The 20,323-nt window shown below is 48.6% G+C and overlaps 1 protein-coding gene across 3 annotated transcripts in view; it reads left to right on the top strand.

Moving 5' to 3' along the window:
* Positions 1–20,323, top strand: part of FARS2 (phenylalanyl-tRNA synthetase 2, mitochondrial) — a 383,626-nt gene that overhangs the window by 241,228 nt on the left and 122,075 nt on the right. For all 3 annotated transcript variants that reach the window (XM_065886071.1, XM_065886072.1, XM_065886070.1), the window contains one exon: positions 8,290–8,441. In XM_065886071.1, the coding sequence (XP_065742143.1) occupies positions 8,290–8,441 (152 nt within the window). The remainder of the gene's footprint in view (positions 1–8,289; positions 8,442–20,323) is intronic.

Below are 20,323 nucleotides of genomic sequence, written 5' to 3'. Positions count from 1 at the left end.
ATGTTTTTAATATGTTCAATGAGGTATGATTGTATGTGAATTATGAGATAACACAGTGACAGACATGTGAAACTCTGGTTTTGGAGGTAGTGGGGGCAGAGGGTGGCCTGAAAGCACTTACTGGCCTTTTATTCCCCAATTAAGACGACAGCCATCTCTGACAGCACCCTATATCTGAAGTTGACAGAGCTACGCAAAAGCCACAGTGAAGAGGGATGCGTGTGTGACCAGTGTCCTTTTACAGAGTGAAAAACTGTCCTCCTGCAGTGCAGAGGCTAGAGCAGCGGTTCCCGATTCTCTCTGTGCATGGCATCCCCTGGGGAGTTCTGAAAAGAGACTGATGCCCGGCGGTGCCACCAGGGATGTCGATTCTGTTGGTGAGGGGCTCCGGTACCAGCCAGCCGGAGTGAGAACCCCTGGGCCAGAGCACGGGCTCCACAGGTAATGAGGTCACGGCCTGGGCCGTCCTCTCTGCAGGTTGTACCTGGAGTCACCCTGCACGAGGATGTGCACTGGCTGATGCAGGACAGGCTGGGCGTGCCAGCCTTCCCTCAGCTCCATCCCCGCCTCTGAGGACATATTCCCAGCAGATAGTCTGCTGACCGGGGTGTGGGTATCAGAGGGGACTAACAGCCCCGTCACATTCCTCTTTTACCCCTAACACTAAGTATGTAGGAACTGTCCCATTAGATTTTCTCTTAGTCAGTGGAAGTATAGCTTTTGAAAATGGGGGACCAAGAGCCAAAGGAACCGCCCAAGTCACCAAAACTAGTAAGTGGCAGAGCTGGGATGTCCCAGCTGAGCGGTCGCCCCATAGGCTTCATCTGACGATGCAGGAGGTCACCGTGCCTGGCACGTGGTGAACCCTAACTCAGCGGTAACCACTGTTAGGCTGTTCGTCTGATGAATTTTTTTAAAAAAGCTCACAAAACAGGGCTTCCCTGGTGGCGCAGTGGTTGAGAGTCCGCCTGCCGATGCAGGGGACACGGGTTCGTGCCCCAGTCCGGGAAGATCCCACATGCCGCGGAGCGGCTGGGCCCGTGAGCCATGGCCGCTGAGCCTGAGCGTCCAGAGCCTGTGCTCCGCAACGGAAGAGGCCACAACAGTGAGAGGCCTGCGTACCGCAAAAAAAAAAAAAAAAAAAAAAAAAAAACTCGCAAAACAAAAAGAAAGGGATGATTAATCATATCTTACCTTCTATGGTGTTTTGTAATTTATAAGGGCTTTTAATATATATTATCCCATTTAATCTTCATAACAGTTCGGTGATGCCTCCTGTCGCACAGAGGCATCTAGGAGCCTGGAGCACGTAGTGCCGCAGCTCACATGGGGCAGGGGCTCCTGGGAGACGTGGGGAAGGTGGAGCGGCCGTCGTGCATTCTCCACATTCAGGGGCCCTGGTGGGGAGGTGTGACTTAATGGTGAATCAGAGGTTTGGGGCCACACACACCTGTGTTCAGACGGCACCTCTGCCGTCACTCGTTACTTGTTACGTCTGCGCCCTTGAGCGCAACAGCTGCTGCTCCTCTGTTTCCCCATCCACCTCGCCTGGGTGACACAGCCTGTCTCACGACACGGCCTCCCACTGTGAGGGTGGTTGTGTGAACGTGAGAACCTTATGTCGTGTACAGGTAACCAGCACATGTGGTGGTTTGGGGAGAAGAGAAGGAATCCCAAAAGTTGCCTTCGTGGCTGAGCCAGTGTGTGGAAATATCCCGTTCACTTTGCGTAAGGGAAATTCATCATTAACAAGCTTGGAATGGTACCTCTTGAGTGACGATTTTGCTTGCTGGTAGCCTCAGCGATCTTGCATAAAGTTTATTGGATGGAACTCCGAAAAGCTTGTTTTTCCAACTCTGAATAGTTCAAATTTTAAACTGGCAGGAAACCCAGGGTCACTTCAAGTGACAGGAGTTGTGATTTGAGTGGAGGTGAGACACACGGCTCGGGTAACCAGTGGGGTGGAACACTTGGGTTGCACTTGGTCCTTGTAGTTTAAATTTTGGGGAGACCCAATCTGAAGAGGAGGGGCTGGTCCCCCTGCCTCACTTGGTTAAACCCAGCACCTCTCCAGTGGACTTGCCCCTCGTGGCGTCCCGAGGACAGTTTTGATAGGATGACAGTGTGGGGTGCTCAGTGCTTTCTTCTGCAGATGTGGAAACTTGGTCCTGGAGAGCTGGCAGTGCATCCACCAGAGAGAAGCAGACTGGAGCCCTGTGGGCATCCTATGGCAGCTTGTTCCCCAGAAATTACTCACTGCCCATCTCTCTCTCCTTGTCAGGTTTGGCCTTTGACCAGACAGATGGCCCAAAACTTCTTAGTATGCACTCCATGTTTTCTTACTTTAATGAGCTTCTCTTACTGAGACTTTTACTTACTGGATGGAAAGTGTGACTTCCTCTGGGGACGGGAGGGTAATCTGGTGACCCCATTCAGGCTTTGAGCCATATTTACACAGAGGCTATGTCAGCCCCTCTGCTCCAGGGCAGGGACCGCTTTTCACAGCCGCCTTCCCTCGGGACTGTGAGCTCTTTGGTGGCAGGGACGGGGTCTGATTAGCCAGAGTGGGCGGCTGATGAACACTGGCCGTCTTGTTCCCGGGCTCCAATTCAGTGCACCTTCTTCTGCCAGCTGCCACCTGAGTAGGGCATGGGGGCCTCTCCATCAGAGCCCCGTGTTCACCTTCCATTTACCTTGAACTGAGGCATTGATCACACCTGGCCTCTGTGAACTGTGTGGTAAACTTTGTTGGACTCATGTGGATTTGGTGCAAAAGAAAATAACGCTTCACATTTCTCCCTAATGGGAGGAAGTTGAACTCACTGGTTTTGTTACTGAAATAGAATCTAATATTAACAGGTGGAATTTTATTTTAAATAGAGAAAAAACAATTTAAAAAATATGAATGCATAAACTGTGGCCATTGTTTTCCTCTGTGACATAATTCCTCTGGGTAAATGAGTAAGCACTGATACCATTTTTTTCTTTAATTTTCTCATTATCTAAAATTTGGAAAATAATGTTTACTTAGGAAGTATAATAATACAATGGATACCCAAGAAGCTACCGCCCAACTATGATCACCAGCGCTTTGCATCTCGAGGGCTTTCCTCTACCCCATCCCATCCCCCTGCTTCCACTCCTTGCCTGGGACAGCTGCCATGTTTTGTCTTAAAAATTTAGGTGGTCACAGTTAGCTTTCTGTTCCATATCCATTTCTACCCTATGACTGAGAGTTGATATTAGACTATTTTCTGGAAAAACCAAGTCGGTAGATGTTTTCAGAAGTAATTTGCCCAATGCACCTCCCCTGGGCCCTTCTGTCACCAGACAGGATGGAGAACAAAGCTTTAGACACAGACACAGGGTGGGGTCTGCCCCACCCACCCGCCCCCAGGGGCTGATTCTTTGGCATTACTGGGTCAGGAAGAAATACGAACACCTGTAGTGTCAAGGGATCTGGTTTAAGAGGAGCAGCAGACAGGGGTGTGAGGGGGGAGGACGGGGGAGCAAGGTCGGATCCAGGGGAACTGCTCTGTAAAAGGCCTAGGGTTTGATGTTTACTCCAGGTTTCAACAAGCTGCTGGGAATCAGCTGTCTTAAGTTCTCCAGGTTAATTTTTTTTTTTCTTTTTTTTTTTGCGGTACGTGGGCCTCTCACTGTTGGGGCCTCCCCCGTTGCGGAGCACAGGCTCCGGACACGCTGGCTCAGCGGCATGTGGGATCTTCCCGGACCAGGGCACGAACCCGTGTCCCCTGCATCGGCAGGCGGACTCCCAACCACTGCGCCACCAGGGAAGCCCCCAGGTTAATTTTTGTCGTTTTCCTCTGAACACTGGTAGGAGTCAGAAGGCCAGCTCTGCATGAACCTCGGCAAGTCCAAGTTCCCGGCCCTCACAGCACATCCAGTCCCTGTAAGAATGGGAACTCGCAGGGTGGAGATGACATAAGAGAAACAGGAACCAGGCACAGCTCAACGAGGCCCTGCTCAGAGCACATACCATTTTCAGGTCAAATTTGGGGCCCGCGGTTAACAGACCTAGTTTCCCATTATGTATTTTTTTCATCTAGAGCCTCCATTCACTTACCGAAGGCATATGGGAGGAAAATATCCATCTCCCAGTAAACATGGTTACCTGGGAAAATTTATAATCGTCAAAGTATATGTGACCTCACTTCAAATACAGTGATGGCGTAAGGCTGTGAAGATACAGACAAGAAATTTAGTGGAAGATTTAAATGACTGTGCAAAACTTCAGCAAGTAGTTTACCTCTGAGAGGAGAACAAGAATTCAGAAGTATTGCTGGCTCTGAAAAGGCTCAATCTTTTAACCTGAAAAAAGTGAATTAAGAAATGATGTCTTTGACAAGTTCTGAAGATGAGACAGAGACTAAATGGGAGCTAGAAGTTTTCTATTCTAGAGACCCTTCTTTCTTCCACGGTTACATTTACTTATTCATTTATCATTTTCCTAACAATTTTATTGAGCTGTAATTCACGTACTGTACAATTCACCCAATTAAATTGTGCAAGTCACTTATCGTCAGTACATTCACTATGTGCGACCATCTCCACAATCAACTTTAGAAAGTTTATATTACCCCTAAAAGATAGTCTTTAATTTGTAGCATTTGTCTTCTGTGTCAGCCCTCTGCCAGTGCTCTGGGGTAGTGATCTGGGCTGCAGGACCTTCCCCCCTGCAATTATTTAACCAGAGGCGCAGACCAAATTTTACTTGAACAAAGGTTTCTGAGGCTTACTTTTTCCATTGTTTCTTAAGTTGAAGACCGTTATGTTCAGGCAGCGCCCTGAAACCTTGCTCTCCGTCCCTTACGTCCTAAAGAGAATGTGGGCCGCGTGCAGTGATAGAGTTCTCCCACCTGCCTACCCAGAGTAGCAGAAGCCATCCTTGTTTTTCTCATGTGTGGCAGCATGATTTGTTTTAAATAAATAACTCTTGAGCTTGAAAGTTAATTTGAGAGGACTCAAATCCTGTTTCTGCTCTTGAGTAGGTCAGTATGTATTTGGGGTCCATGGTACAGAAACATGGAAAGTTAATCCAATCCAAGGTTGCCGAAAGGGTTGTTCCACGCAATTTCCTTATGGAAATTCTTCGTTTCCTGTGAATCTTCAAATAGAACTGACATTCTGTCAAAAGATAAGAACAAATATGGGAAACTCCCTTAAAGTTTGGAAGAATGCTTAGAATTAGAACTTGGTGGGTCTCATGTGGTTTCTCGGTGAAGTAACAGAACAAAAGTTTCCTGAGTTTGAGCTGGGCCTCCCTCCGACCAGTGCAGTGTGCTCTTGGCGCTCAGTGAAACTAAGTAAGAATCAAAACAAATTGTTGGAACAGAGTGAGAAAATCTGTAAACATCAAGGCAGCATGAGTTAGAACAGCCTGTATTGGTTAAGTACCAAACCTGGCAGCCAAATTCAAGAAGCAGTTTTTTATTACAGAATAAGTAGATGGAATTAAAGTAAGGGCTGTAAGGAAAGTAATTGGTGGTGCATAGTATTTTTATAGGAAAAACTGATTTTTAAGTTCATTGAGCTAAGAACACAAGCACATAGATGGTAAACAGACTGGAAGTGCTTATGAATCAAGATAATTAATCAAAAAGATAAATGAGTCATTTGCCAAGGAAATGTCATGGAAGGCACCAGAGGGATACATGTTAGATTTGGTCTTATTTACACAGTTTTTAATTGCGCTGGATAGACTTCTTCTGGAAACAGTACTAGAAGCTGAGCTGTTTCCCCTGAGCCCTTTGGGTTTTTGTTTGGGTTTTTTTTTTGCGATACGCGGACCTCTCACTGTTGTGGCCTCTCCCGTTGCGGAGCACAGGCTCCGGACGCGCAGGCTCAGCAGCCATGGCTCACGGGCCCAGCCGCTTCGCGGCATGTGGGATCCTCCCAGACCGTGGACACGGTGGGAACAGTAAGAGTGAACGTGTCACAGGAGCACGCTGTGTGTTAGTGGGACGACCCACGGAAAGTGCCGGTGAGTCCCTGGCCCACCGCACCCATGGGTGGCAGCTGCCAGTAACATAATCACCATAAAAACCAAGGCGCAGGTGTGTGGTCTCGGAGGAGAAGCGTAGCCCGGAGCGGCTGCAGAGTCAGCCTTTGGCCACACTTAGCTGTGGCTAAAAGCTGAGTGGAAGTCACCTTGGTGTTTCCAGAACTCTGTGGGGAGCTTGACAGCACAAATACGTAAAGATTAAAACCCGAAAATCAATCAGGTAAGAGAAATGGAAGACAGATCGAGAAGCCCCACAATATGGAGAATCGCGGTCCTAGAAGAAGAGGACAGAGAAGTCGTGGCTGGAATTTTCCAACTTGGATGAGTACATGAACCCTCTGAGTGGAAGCACACGCTGAGTCCCGGGCAGAATACCCCAAGATAAATGCAGGCCCGACGTCATCAGAGCTGCCAGGATAAAGGTGAAGCCCTTCCACGCTGCCAGGGAGAAATGACAGATTCCCTGCGCAGAAGCAGCTCCGACCGACAGCAGACTTGTCGTCGTTGCTAACGGGTACAGAGAAGTATTTTCCAAGCGCTGAGGGCAGACAATGGTAAACCTACAATTTTGTGCTTTGCCGGATGATTCACGAGTGGGGATTTCAGCCATGTCGGTTCTGAGAGTTTGCTTCCCACATGCTTTCACTGGAAAAAGAAAACAAACAAAAAACGATGAAAAGATATTCACGTGCAAGAAAAGAAGTGAGAGAGAGGACGTTTCAGGAGCTGTGAAAGGCCTGCGGTTCGACCCTGCTTGCAAGTTCACAAGGAAATAGTCACCATTACTTTAAACTTGTTCCCACTTGTTAGCTTGAACTAGGTTTGCAGTACAATGGTCTGGGTTTTTCTCCTTTGTTTTTATGTATTTACCATAACATATACCATGTATTTTTTAACGTCTTGGGGCCTGTACTCTGGCTGACTGCACTATCACGTTGACCAACATGTTCTCGGGTTCCTGACACCAGTGCCCAGTCGGGTCCCTCCTCCCGTGTCTGTCATCGAAGAGGCGATTTCATGCTAATTCTTGGCAACCCCTGCCTCTTATTGAATACTCCTGAATCTCCACGTTCCTTAAGTGGAAAAGGAAAAGCGCTGTGTAACCACCCAACTGCCACCATCTCGCAATGTTACATTAACCCGCGTATTATTTATCACAGGATCTTGACTCCAAGAAAACAGGGTGTTTCTCAGGAGCTGTGGTACTTTGTCAGGAGCACCTGGGTGGTAGCTTTATTATGTTCGTTTGAAATGTGTGTTCTGAACCGATGCTTTTGACAACTTTATTGGTATTTCAAGTTGAATAATCATTTATGTTTGAGTACTTGGCTCTTCAGAGGTTTTGCCGTTTAAAAAGTTTTATATTTTTCTAATCAGTGATTCACCAGGGGGTTTACGGTGATACCAGGCTTGGTGTAAGTCAATTTATAAACTTGTTCTCCTAACAGATTGGAAGATATTTCCTTAGTTGTATGGATTTCATAGTTATGTAATGAAACGTTTAATGAAACATTTTTTATTGTGGCGGTAACTTACATCACAGCTATCTTACATATATGTGTGTGTTTGTAATATATAAATATGTATTTGTGATGTACATGTTTAAGCCATGTAAACAAATGTGGTAACTTCTAAAAATATATGTATCTAATATAATGAACTAGTTAGTGAGCCCCAATAAACTGGAAAATATGGGATAAAATGGGGGAATGGCTACCTTTGTGTCTATCACATCCTTAGAAGCATAATTTGAAAAATAACCCCCTATATAATTAATAATTAGAAGTACTCCCTTAATAATTAGAAATACTAACAAATAATGACATTACTAATTGAAATACCAATTTTGACAAGCCCTTACTTATTTCTCTATAAAAACGGCTTCCTGAAAGTATCACAGAAGTTAATGAATTGCTTGTTAATTAAATGTGGACTTTTCTCCTCTAGTATTCAAATGGAAAAAAACTGAAATATGATATATTCAAATTGCTTTATACCAAATTGAACATTAATGGCAGTGTGAGTATAATACATGGTAGTGTTACACATGAGAGTGATAAGAATCTATAATATTCATAATGGAATTTGCTAATTTTGAATACTGACTTATCTTTTAAGTTCATTTTGTTCCTGAAAATTCAAGCGCTGAAATAATGTCTTGCCAGCATTTTCTAACTAGCCCACGTGAAACTTGCCATGAAAAACTTAAACGTTGTCATCCAACTAACTAATCAATCTCTTTTTTTCTTCTCTCATTTTGTTAGCCTCTCAGCAAATACCCTGCTGTGATCAACGACATCTCATTCTGGTTACCTCGCGAGAACTACACAGAGAACGATTTCTATGACTTAGTCCGAACAATTGGAGGAGACCTGGTGGAAAAAGTTGATCTTATAGACAAGTTTGAACATCCAAAGTAAGTAAGAAACTTTCTGAGTTTATCCTTTTTTATTTACGTGTGGCAAATGGCGTGTGGAAGTATGTTATAAAGTGTTGCTGCAACCTAGTGCTTAAGATACAAATGTATTCGGAATTTATAGCTAACATTCAGCATACCAGTACTTTGTGAAAATCTTTCTAAAATACATGTTTAATCTTTCCTGCCTTAGTAGACAAAGGATATGAAACAGAAGGTTTTAAATAATCTTGGAGCTGTTTGGTATTGTTTTGGGAAGTGATCTCTTACCATATCACATTCCAAGTACCAAGGAAATGAGGCAGAAAGAGCAGTTTGTGGAGAAAAAGCTGTTTTGTTAGTCTCTCACTGAATATTTATTAAGCACTTAGCACACGCCAAGACCTGTATTATGTCCTAGGAGTTAAATGTGAATCTAGAAGTGTGCTCAAGGACTCGGGGAAACGACATCCCATGAGCTCTTGCGTGTTTCTCTGTTTATACCTAGATGACAGCTTGGCTGGATATAAAATCCTTGGCTCACCCATTTTTTGGTGAGGGTCTTGTAAGTGTAGCTCAGTTGTCTTCTCAAGTTTAACTTGATTTAAAGAAATCTGAGGCCGGGCTTGATTGTTTTCCTCTTCTTCCTAAAAGATTCTTTATCTTTAAAGTTTAATAGCAGGACCCCTCTCAGTGTTGACCTGCCCTCCCTGGGGTGTAAATCCTTGTCTCTCTCTAATCAGATTTGGCTCCACCTGGGTCTTAGGGAATTTTTCTTGAATCATGTCTGTAAGGATCTCTTTCTTCTCACCCCTCCCTTGGGGGTCCAGACATGCGTGCCCCGCCCCTCTTTATCTGACTCCTCTGCCTGCTGCTGTTTTCTCTCTAACGTTTTAAAACTCTCTCCCGCCACTTCCTTTTGGGTGCTTCCCCATTGTTACCCTCTCTGCCCACCTCCCTACGCTGGGTCTTCTGTGGCCTCTTCTTGCCCACACTCCATTTCCATCTTCAGTTCCTTTGTTTCCCCTCCTTTTCTGAGGTCTTCAAGCTCGCATTTCAATTCTCCCTGTTTTCTTCCTGTCTCTGACCGGGGTCATTTCTGCTTTGTGATTTTTCCTTCTTAAACAAATTGCTTCATTTGGTTTTTAAAATTCACTGCAAAATATTTGGCCAGAAGTTTCATGTGCTCCAAAGGCAACATTTTTCCGTGACTTCCCCGTCAGTAAGTTTTCTGCCATTTTTATCTTTTTTCCATATTTTGATTGATGCGTCAGTGGAGTGCGTGTGGTTGCCTTTTTGTCACTCATACTTGAATGCATTGGATTTTCGGAACCAGCTCTTCGCACAAGGTTCGGGGCTGAGGTGGGGCTGGCGTGGTGGGAGGGGCTAAGGCCGTCACTCAGGACTGCTGTTTCACAACTGTAAGGCGTTTTTTTCCCTCCACCGCCAAAAACCAACCTCTCTTTAAATATGACTCATTCATCTCTTAGGTTCTTCGTGGAGTTCTGCCTCCTGCCCCAAATCTGCACTTGTTACACACAGATTTACCTTTGTTTACCCGTTTTGACCCTTGTTGGTGATGTAGACGTTGCACTTTAAACTGGAACCCTTGGCTCTGAAGAAGTATTTATGCTGGTGTTTTCTGAGATCTGCCTATCTGTTCCTTCTCTTCACTTCCTCCCATTTGGCTTCTACTTGGTTTCAGCTGCTTTGGCAGATTTTAAATATATTTTGGAGCTTGCAGATGATATCTGTCTGCTAACTTTACAGAAAATAGACTCTGTGGGGTAGCCCGGGGCCCTGGCGCAGTGGAGAACCTGCCCAGCGCCTGAACTGTCTTACTAAGGGGCTAGGATGGCAGTAAGGTTCCTGTGGCAGAGATTCCTAGTTATCTCTCAACATCCCACCCCCCATTATAAAAATATATAACTTTGATTTTTATCTAACCAACCTAGCCAACTAAAAGTCTACACTTCTGAGCTTCCTCTACAGCAAAGTGTATCTATGTAGCTGAGTTTAGCCAGTGATTTATAAGTAGAAGGTTTTAGTGGCATTTCCAGAAGTTTCCTTAAAAACTGGGTTGAGGCTGTCCTTTACCTTTCTTCTACCTGGATGTGGATGTAACGGCTGGTACCTTGGCAGCCATTCTGGACCATGGTGTGACCTTGGCAGTGGAAGCTGTGTGTGGGGAACAACAGCACAGAAGTTGCCTGGGTCTCTGACACTGGGGAGTCGATTCAGTCTTAGACTTTCACAAGAGAGAGAAGTATCTTGTTTAAGCCACTATTTTTCAGATCTTCGTTACGGACAACCAAAGGTAAACCTTGCTCTTACAGCCCTGAGGAAAAGGACATACTTGAGGAAAACAATACATTATTTAGTAATGGTGGCCCACTGCATACTGACTCTCAGGAAATATCTAGGGCAGGGGGTGGCAGACCTTTTCTGTTGAAGGCCGGATGGTAAATACAAGGGGCAGGCCATAAACAAATTTACCCACTGATTCTTGAGTGCCTGTGTTATAGGAAACATTGGCTTCACTGGGGGCACAAGGCAAGATCCCAGTTCTTACGGAGCCAGATAACATAGGAGAAATGAACTTAGCGACAAAAAGCATGAGGTACAATAAGTTTGGTTAAACCTCATCAAGACCTGCCTGCTCTCTTGCACGTAATTGAGGCTCAGTAACTTTCATCGACTTGAAATGGGAGGCCCGTGTCTAGGGCTGTAGATTCAGAGGGAAGAGGCCATCGGTCTGGGGAGAGTTACCCAGGAGCCAGGATAGCGGGCCCTGTGTGTCTGTCTCCTCTCTGACACCTTGTGAATGACACGTCCCCAGTCCTGACTGTGATTGTGAGTCAGCGCTCTTTAGTGGAAACGTTCAATTTCTGTAAAAACAACTCTGGGTTGTTAGGCTGTTTTGTTGCCGTGACAGAGTCCCTCATGGTGGCCTCTTCAGGACAGAGGGGATTTATTCAGGATACACCTGCGTCAGGGCTGGAAAGCTACTCAGAACCGAGGCAGGTCTGAGACCAGAGACCTTCTGCATCTGGGCCCCTGGCTCTGTCCCTGTCCTCGCCCCTCCTGGCCAGTGTCTGCGTCCTCCGTCCCCTCCGCCACCCCCCAGCCCAAGTTACACGCACATTTATGTCTCCGCCCCTTGCTGCCTTGGCCAAAGTCTTTTCTGGCCCATCCCCTCCACTGTCCCAGTACCAGTTCCGAGAGGAAGCAGCCTGATTAACTGAGCAAAGCGTCATCCCCCTTGCTGGGCGGAGCCCTTTGCACCAGGCTGTTCCTGAGGTCTGGGCAGGCTGCGGAGAAGCCACTGTTGGTTCCAGAGCCCGTTGTTGGTCTAGTCAGGGGCCACCATAAACCGCCCGGCCCCGCTTTCTGGACACGAAGCCAGAGGCCGAGCATCTTCAGCCAGAAGGGTTCGCTGGACAGTTTTCAGGACAAACACGGGAGCACTGCCTTCCTCCTCCCCGTGTGGGACTCAGTACCGCTCCTGCCTGCTGGCTCAGTCATGTCTTGTACTCTTCACTTGCTCTTAAACTTCTCCAGGCTGTTCCACTTGAGGGACACACCTTGGGGGCTGAGGACACAGTAACTCCCTCCACCCTCCCTCAGGGTTTATATTATTGGAAGGAGGCTCACATCCTGATGCTCGGTGGATACTTAATAATCCTCCTTCATTCCTTGAAGGAGCTTTTATTAGATGACTAGGAATGGCTTATGGCACTGGAAGGGGAGGCGGTGTAGTCTGAGGAAAGAGCTCAGGGTTCAGAGTCAGAAGCCTTGATCCCTGACCCCTCACATCCTAGGTGTCTGGGACTGGGGCTCCCTGAGCCTCAGGGTCCCCACCTGCCAACTTAAGATGAGCACGAATATCGTCTTTAAGTGGTAGCCGCAGACACAAGATGAGCCTATCTATGTGAATGCTTTGAAAATCGCACAAAGTTCTAAAAAAATTGCTAGGTGTTCGAGTATAAATCAGTGACTTTCACGGTCAACCTGTGTTGTTTTTTTAAAATAAGGAGTGACCTCAGTAGAGCGAGTCAGCTGCGGTTTGGCAGTCATTACAGATGATGGGGAAGCTCTGATACTAGACGGAAGAGAATGAGACTTCACATAATGCTGTCATCTGAAACGGTGCCTGGTGTTCCTGCAACTTGAGGAGTAAATTTTTAAGCAAAACAAAATAAAAATACTTTGTGCAGTGGCACAGACACCGGCCAGCAGGGCTCTATAGTCCACGGGACCATTCTCTGGGTTGTATGTTGGGAAAACGCTACGGGCAGTGGCAGGTGGACTGACATCTCTGGTCTGCATCTCTGGTCTTGTTTCTTTAGACAGAGCCGAGTAAGTGCACTTATTGGAACTAAAAGATTGGCCAGCAATGAGAAGCCAACTCCAGTGAATCTTGGGAGAGCTCGTCAGAAATGGCGTCCCCCTTGAAATTGACAGCATGCGGTGCTGAGGAGACGGCATCAGAACCCTCCTGTCTCCTTGCTCTTCCTTCATTGTTACTGCAGGGCTGGTGGCATGAGTATCAGAACTTCTGTTGTTGTGGTTCCGACAGCCCGGAAGGCAGTTCTAAGAAGACTATTTTTGGCCTGATATTTCTTTTTCCCGATCCCGTCCCTACCCTCCTTCCCCAGGCCTTCTTTTTAAAGCAGCCCACGAGGTGTGCGCTTTATTGTGATCACAGAGTAGCCGTGCTGGCCACCAGCATGAGACGCGTTAAAACACAATTAGTTTAGTCCCCAAACTCCCTGTTCGGCCTTGTCCCCCGGGACCTCGCCATTTGCGGAAGGGTTCTTCGGGATCACCCGCAGGCTGCCCGGGTCCCAGAGGAGCAGGTCTGCACAGAGGAGGGAGGGAGCAAAGCACCTGCTTGATGCTGGTGAGACTGGGCCAGAGGCCAGGCGCCCGGTGAACACGTCCTCAGTGACCTGCTGTGTCACTGAACACCTCTGTGGAAACTAACCCGGAAGCCACTCTTTCCTCTTGAGCTTGCAGTGAGCAGTTTTCGGGGGGGTCCTCTGGCTGTGTCTCCGCGTGGCATCCTGTGTGCCTTTTTGTAGCGTGGAGACTGTACGCCCTCTTTCCAAGATGCCAGGTGAGAGCGCCTCGCGCCCCTTGACGGTGGCCTGTCCGCCCTCACAGTGCTGATCAGAGTGGAGCAAGTGGGGACAAGCCCCGAGGGCAGCACGCGGGATGGGAAGTCTCCGATCTGCTGGCGGAAGTGGGGTGGGGGCCCACCATCTGGGGCAATTATGAGAAAGGCTTTCAATCATTTGGGGTCTTCAGAGTTTTTAACCCAGTTCGCAGGGTCACTTCTTTCCACGGGCTGCCACCCAAATGTACGCCCGGAGACAGCCATGGGAGTCAGCCCTCCCCCGCCCTCCCTCACCGTCTGTCCCCGTGTCTGTCACCTCACTCTTCACGGCCCACGGAGGCTTGGCCCCGAATGTACTGCAGCCCTCAGAGTTAGTCGTGTTGTCCTGGCGACCAAGAGACGCATGAACCCAAATACAGCCTGACGCTGTGCGAGCTCAGAATTGTGCCTAGTGCCCCCACACAGTTATCCTCAGTAGAGATTTGGGGGCCGAGTCTCTACAGGTGGGCCTGCATTTGTAAGGATGTCTCAGGGGCACACAGGTGAGGCCTGTGTGGGAGAGTCTTCAAAACTTCAGATCTCTGAGCGGCAGAGGTGCCCTGGTGGACCTGGGCCTCACCTGGCTGGTGTCCTGAGTGAGAATCGAGCCTTTTCTGCCACCAGCGCCTCTGGGCGGGGGCAGCACACAGTCCGGGACCACGACTCCCACCGCAAGCAGGCGGGGGCGGCACCGTGCAGCAGCCCCAGTGTCTCCTGGGCGACTTATTTTCCTTAACTTGGTCAAGCTGAGGCTCAAGCAGCAGCCAGGAGGTGTACCAAAGAAGGCAGGGGGCGGCCACGTGTGGGTTGAGGGGTCCCTCCGGGGGAAGGACCAGCGATGCGCACTGGTGGGCCCAGTGGTACCCACCGTCTAGGGTGTCTGTCTTAGGGACTTGGTAGAGGGCCGAGCAGTCAGTAGCACGGGGAGGTGTGAGGCGGGGCAGAGGAGCCAGGCTTCGGGGCAGCCATCCAGCCACGAGTGGAGTGGAGCCCGGCTCAGGCTGTCTCGGAGGGCCGTGGGGGCCACTTTCTGGGGTGCGAGCCCTGGGCGTTGCGCCACGGCCACCAGCAGGGCCGCCTGGATGGTCTGCTGGGAGCTGCTGGCCCAGGGCTCCAGCTGGTCTCCGCATCAGAGTTGGGATCGGGGTCTGAGTCTGAACGAGGCAGAATCTGAGACCCGGTGCTGGGGGGACATGGGGAGCAGTGCAGTTAGAAAACCGAGGAGCGCAGCAGGTCCTTTACAGGCGCGTCCTCCTGTGCTTGTTTTGTTTCGTTTTAATAGTCCGTAGCTTCACTGTGGCCTGTTTATTCAAGTGTAGTTAGGGGCCAGGGAGGGTGTTTTCATCGTGGGAATTTGATCAGGGTCTAGTGAGGAAAGAGCAAGGTAGAATGTTCTGTGAGATTTACACGAGGAGAGAAGGGCGCCTCAAGGCAACGTGGTACAAGGAGGGCATCCCCGTCTCAGTGGGGCCGCTCGTGACGGTGAGAGGATGGGTCAGACGCCGAGGACATGAACGAAGGAACCTCTGTTCCGATGTCACGGTGGTCACCAACCACCTGCTCACACGGGTCTCCGTCTCCAGCAGAGCCCCCTCAGGGTCTTCTGGAAGCCCCAGAGGGCGTGTCGTGTGTGTTCACCAACAACCCTACTCCACTGAACGCGGCGACGGCTCTCATCAGGTCCCCAGGGTTTCCGGCCGGGCGTCGCCGGTCCTGCCACTTCCCCAGCAGGCACACTGTTGAACTTCAGAGCCCCGTGGTGTCCTGTGTGTTCCAGGCTTGTGCACAGCGGAGTCCGGTCACGCTTGTCACCTCTGCCTGAGCCCCATCTTCCCACCTGCCTCGTAGGGCCCCTCCCGCACGTCCTCCCCTCGGCTTCTCCCTTCAGGTAACACATCAGACAAAGGCTGGGGATTCCAGGTTGGACCTGGCGAAGTCTCGTTTACACTAACATCTTTTCCACGCGAGCGCTGTTCGGAAACGAGGACAAAATCAGCAAAATGCCAGTTGCCTTAATGACTATTCTGTAAGATGTCTCACGTGTGTCCTGCTTCTCAGAGGAGACAGAACCTCACAAAGTGTTTGGGTCTGTGTTTGACAGGTGTGGCTACTTTTCTTAGCCTTCACTTGCTCCTGAAAGAGACAGTAGTAGGATGAGGAGAGAGGAAACTAGGAATGAAAATTAAGCAGGTGAAATATTTGTACAAGAGATGGCAGCCGTGGGCTAGACATTTACACAAAATTTTGCTGGAATAAATAATCACTGAGCCCAGCTTTCATTAAATATGGTAATTTCTCCTAGATCATCCGTCCAGTCACGCACCCGGTATGCAGTTTTTGAAATTCTGTGGTGATGGTAGAATGAGTATTTCTAACACATTCTTCTGTTTTAGCAGTTGCCATATCGCATTGCATTTATCCACTTTTCCACCCTTGCACTGTGAATTAGTGTCAAGCACTGGGTCTTGAACTTTCTACTATCTTTGGGTTTTAGAACATAGTAACCACACTCACTTAAAAGATCTTAGTGAATGATGAAGAAAAAGAAAGAAAATTCATACATTACGTCATATTTTCTCAGGATATAACAGACATCCCTTTCCATGTAGACCAAAAAGACACCCCAGTTGGTAACATTTTCTGGTCGAGTGACCGGAATTCTTTCCTATCAGTTATGATGGTTTCTTACAGGAGAGAAAAGTGGGGTGAGGACTGATACGTAGGAACAGGAATTAGGTTTCAATAAGTTGGGTTCTGAGTAAACGGCTGGTTTAAAAATAGTGCAGTTTGGACCAAATGTTCAGATAGAGAAAAGGAAGGAAAGAAAAGGGGGAAAAGGTGTTTTTAAGAAGGTTGGTCGTATCCTATATAAAATATATTTTAAAGCTCTGAGCTCCCAGGATCAGGAAACTGGGGGTGTTGGAAGTATGCAGATTATCCATGGTTACCTAGAAAACCCTTTTCTCATTGGAAGAGGGGAGATCACAAGGCAGGATAGAAATTCAGGGAATCAAATTGTAATGTGTTTATATGTATGTTTGTTTGCCACAAGGTGATGAGCGAGGAAACTTTCTGAAGGAAGGTAACATGAAAGGGAGAAAAAAGCTGTCTGCACAGGGAAGGCAGAGAAGCTTTCGATCTCCTGAAAGTGGAGTTTCCAAACCAGTATGCGCCGAAGCTGTCCTGTCCAGAGTCACAGGAGTAGTGGACCCCGGCATCGTTTTCTGGAAGCAGCTTCTGCCCCCCGCGTATGCAGCCTCGATAGGGCAGCTTCCACGCTGGTCCGGTAGGTCTCTGCCCCTTGGCCCAGTTGACTGGTCCAGGGGTGAGCACCTAACAAAGCTGGGCAAATGGGCCTCTTCTCGGTCTTGTTTGGGTGGAAAACCAAAGAGAGCTTTTAAGCTGTAAGTGGTCTTCCTGGGAGCCATCTCTGGCCGTGTTTCCCAAGGTGCGCAGAGAGAGAGGGAAGGAAGTGGCAGAGTAGAGATGGGAGGTGGAGGGAAGATGCTGGCGAGGTGGAGTCCCTCGTCCCACCGTGTGCTGGGGCCCAGCTGCACCGGCCCTTCCCACAGTCCTTCCTCAGACTCCATAAGCCAGCGCAACTCCCCTGTCCCTTAAGCTCTTGGGACGTGGGCTTCCATTCCTGGAGACCAAATGAGTTCCAGTCACTTTGGGCCCTGGAAGAGGGCAAGAAGGCAGAGGAAACAGGCTGAAGCCATCAGCTTCCTTGTCAGAGAACTTAGAGCAGCACAGAGATGAGCTGCAGCTGGCCTCGGTCTCCAAACGTCTCTATTCGGTATGAGTTTTAAATGGTTCTTTTCCTCTGAGCTGGAGTGGCTAAAAATTAATGTTCTCTTGGTGTGACGCGCTCGTTCCAGGGGACATGCGTTGCACACTTACCCTGGGGGAGGCACCGTGCTATCTGTGATACTCATCGCCCGGAAATACCAAATCGATTTTTAGAAATGAGCTCCTGTCCTCAAGGCGCTCACAGTCTGAGAGGAGGTCGGTGCAGATAGATATCCGCAGTCAGTGTGCAGTCAGAGGCCTTGGATGAGCGATGCACCACCGTGATTTCAAAGAAGGGCAGCGGGCTTCCCTGGTGGCGCAGTTGTTGGGAGTCCGCCTGCCGATGAAGGGGACACGGGTTCGTGCCCCGGTGCGGGAAGATCCCACATATGCCGCGGAGCGGCTGGGCCCGTGAGCCATGGCCGCTGAGCCTGCGCGTCCGGAGCCTGTGCTCCGCAACGGGAGAGGCCACAACAGTGGGAGGCCCGCGTACCGCAAAAAAAAAAAAAAAAAAAAAAAAGAAGGGCAGCGCCTTACTTTGCCTTAAATGCTCAAGAAACTTTCACAGATCATGGTTCAGCTGAATCTTGAAGGCAAACAGGACTTAGATATGGAAGGGGCCAAGGCCGAACGGACAGCTTGCGCAAAGACAGGAAGACAGAGATGGGAGAGGAGTTCAGAGTGGCTGGCGTGCAGGCACACGGGGGGTGAGGATGAACCGAGAGTTTGTAAGGGGTCAGATCATAAAGGCCTTGAATTCCCTTATAAAAACGTGGACTTATCTGGTCGAGCTCGTGGGGAGTCACTGAGCTGGTCCAGCTACTTGCAGTTCACAAAGGATTATCTGTCTTTCCTGTGGCCACCGTGTTGGCCAGGGGTGAGGTGGGTCCTAGGAAAAGATGTGGAAGCACACGTGTGCAGTCTGAGTGAGAGAAGATGCGTTCTCGCCGAGACGGTGGCAGGAGCCTTGTGGGAAGAAGCTGGCTGGTGGGGGAGATATTTAGGAGTTAGGATCCCCGGGAAAGGTGGGCTGTTGCAGGGAGAGAGCACGGGCCCAGAAGGAAATACAGCTCCCAGGACCTGGACCCGTGTGACTAGGAGGATGGAGGTTGATGATGCCATAAGGAGCAGGTGGGGGGAGCAGTCTTTCAGGGAGATTATTTGGTGCCTTTGAGCTTCTTGGCTTGAGGTGGGGCACACAGGAAAGTTGACCTGAGAGCCCCCGAGGGGGGGCCAGTATTAGAATACATACTCGGGAGTTGGAGCATTGGGCGTGACTGGGACCCCAGAAAGTTCTAGAACAGGAGAAGAGGTGGATGAGAAGAGAGCCCCAGGGAAGGCTTAGGGGATGGGAGAGAGGGAGAGAGAGTGAGGGAGGGGCTCAGCAGGGTGACCCAGGACCTCCAGGTGGAGAAGCAGCGGCTGGGGGCGGAGCGCGGTGATGGGGTCCAGCCAGCGGGCACCAAGGCCACACGGATCGGCCTTTAGAAAGTTCAGTTCCAGAAAATACTTTGGATAATCATACTTCTTCCCCTTTCCTCCCATCGTGGCTTCACTTATATTTATTCCACAAATGTTAGTAATTAGAGAATGCTTGATTTCATGGATATACACCGAGGGTTGATTTATCACAGAGCAAACAAGTTGTCCCAACTCTGCTGCCTAGACCTGCCTCTTCAGAGCTGTGTGTCTGGCAGTTTTCACTTGGAGTGATGCTGTAGGGAAGTTTCACTTTTCTGTCCCTTACCTGTTCCTGTTTTCCCTCCCTGTATGGTTCATTTAAAGGATGGACTAGGACAGCTGTAGGGCCTCGTCCAGGCCCTCTGAAAAGCAGGATGTGGTGATTAGAGACCGGCTCCGCACACAGGGGCGGCCCGCTTAATACAAGCCTCATTAGATTCATTCATGGGGTGTAGCCGATGTATCAACTCAGGAGAGGATGTGACCTGAAAATTAGGACCTAAACATGAATAGGATTTAGGATTTAAACGATACTTTGAGCAGCATTTCTTAAAATGGCACATGGAGGAAACACTCCTTAATATCACATATACTTCCCATTGGTTTTGTGTGGCAGGGGTCTGTTCACCTGCTGGGGGGGCTTGCAGTCCACCTGGGGGACAGAAGTGCAGTACAGTCCAACGCAGGCACAGTTCTAGAGGTCAGACCTGACCTGCACTCACCTCTCAGCCCAAAAACAGCCTTCCCAAAATGAGAGGAAGCAAGCACGGCAAGCAGAGTGAGGAACATATTGCGAGGAAAACAGAGACTTGATTATATTTAGAATGTTATTTTTCTGACCTAGATTAAATCAATGGATACCTATACATTGCACTTCTCCGTTTCAGGATTCCTCCTGCAAGAGAACCGATTTAAATATGAATCCCAAATAATGTTATCTCGTTTCTGATGCAGGAATATATCTGGCAATATTCAGCAGATCAAACTCCTGAGAAGCGTGGTCTGATTAGAAGCTATTCTCGGCATTGTTTAAGTAAAGGAGATCAGTAGAGATATTCAAGATGGAAAAGTCCTAATAGTTAGTAGGAAACCAAAATTCAAGGTCTCTCCAACCTTCAAAGCAGAGCAAGTGTTTCTCAGGAAACGAACGTGTCTTAGAGATTGCAGCGGGGCCCCCGGACAGTGGTGCCCCCTCCTTCACGCTCCACACCTGGTGTGGACCCCCCTCCCTGCCTGGACATCACCCTGCAGGCAGCTTTACGTGGCCAGTGGCTGGACCAGGTGCAGGTTGAAATTGGACTCTGTAACATATGACCCGATTTACACATTTATATATTGTAATCACACTGTTTAGCTATTTTATTTTATTTTATTTTATTTTAATAATATCAGATTATTCTTTTTTTGTTTGTTTGATGTGAACCATTTTTAAAATCTTTATTGAATTTGTTATAATATTGCTTCTGTTTTATGTTTTGGTTTTTTTGCCACGAGG

Source organism: Phocoena phocoena, chromosome 10 (genome assembly GCF_963924675.1).
Source record: "Phocoena phocoena chromosome 10, mPhoPho1.1, whole genome shotgun sequence".
NCBI lineage: Eukaryota > Metazoa > Chordata > Mammalia > Artiodactyla > Phocoenidae > Phocoena > Phocoena phocoena.
Note: the sequence above shows the minus strand (reverse complement) of the source record. Positions and strands in the feature narration are given on the sequence as shown.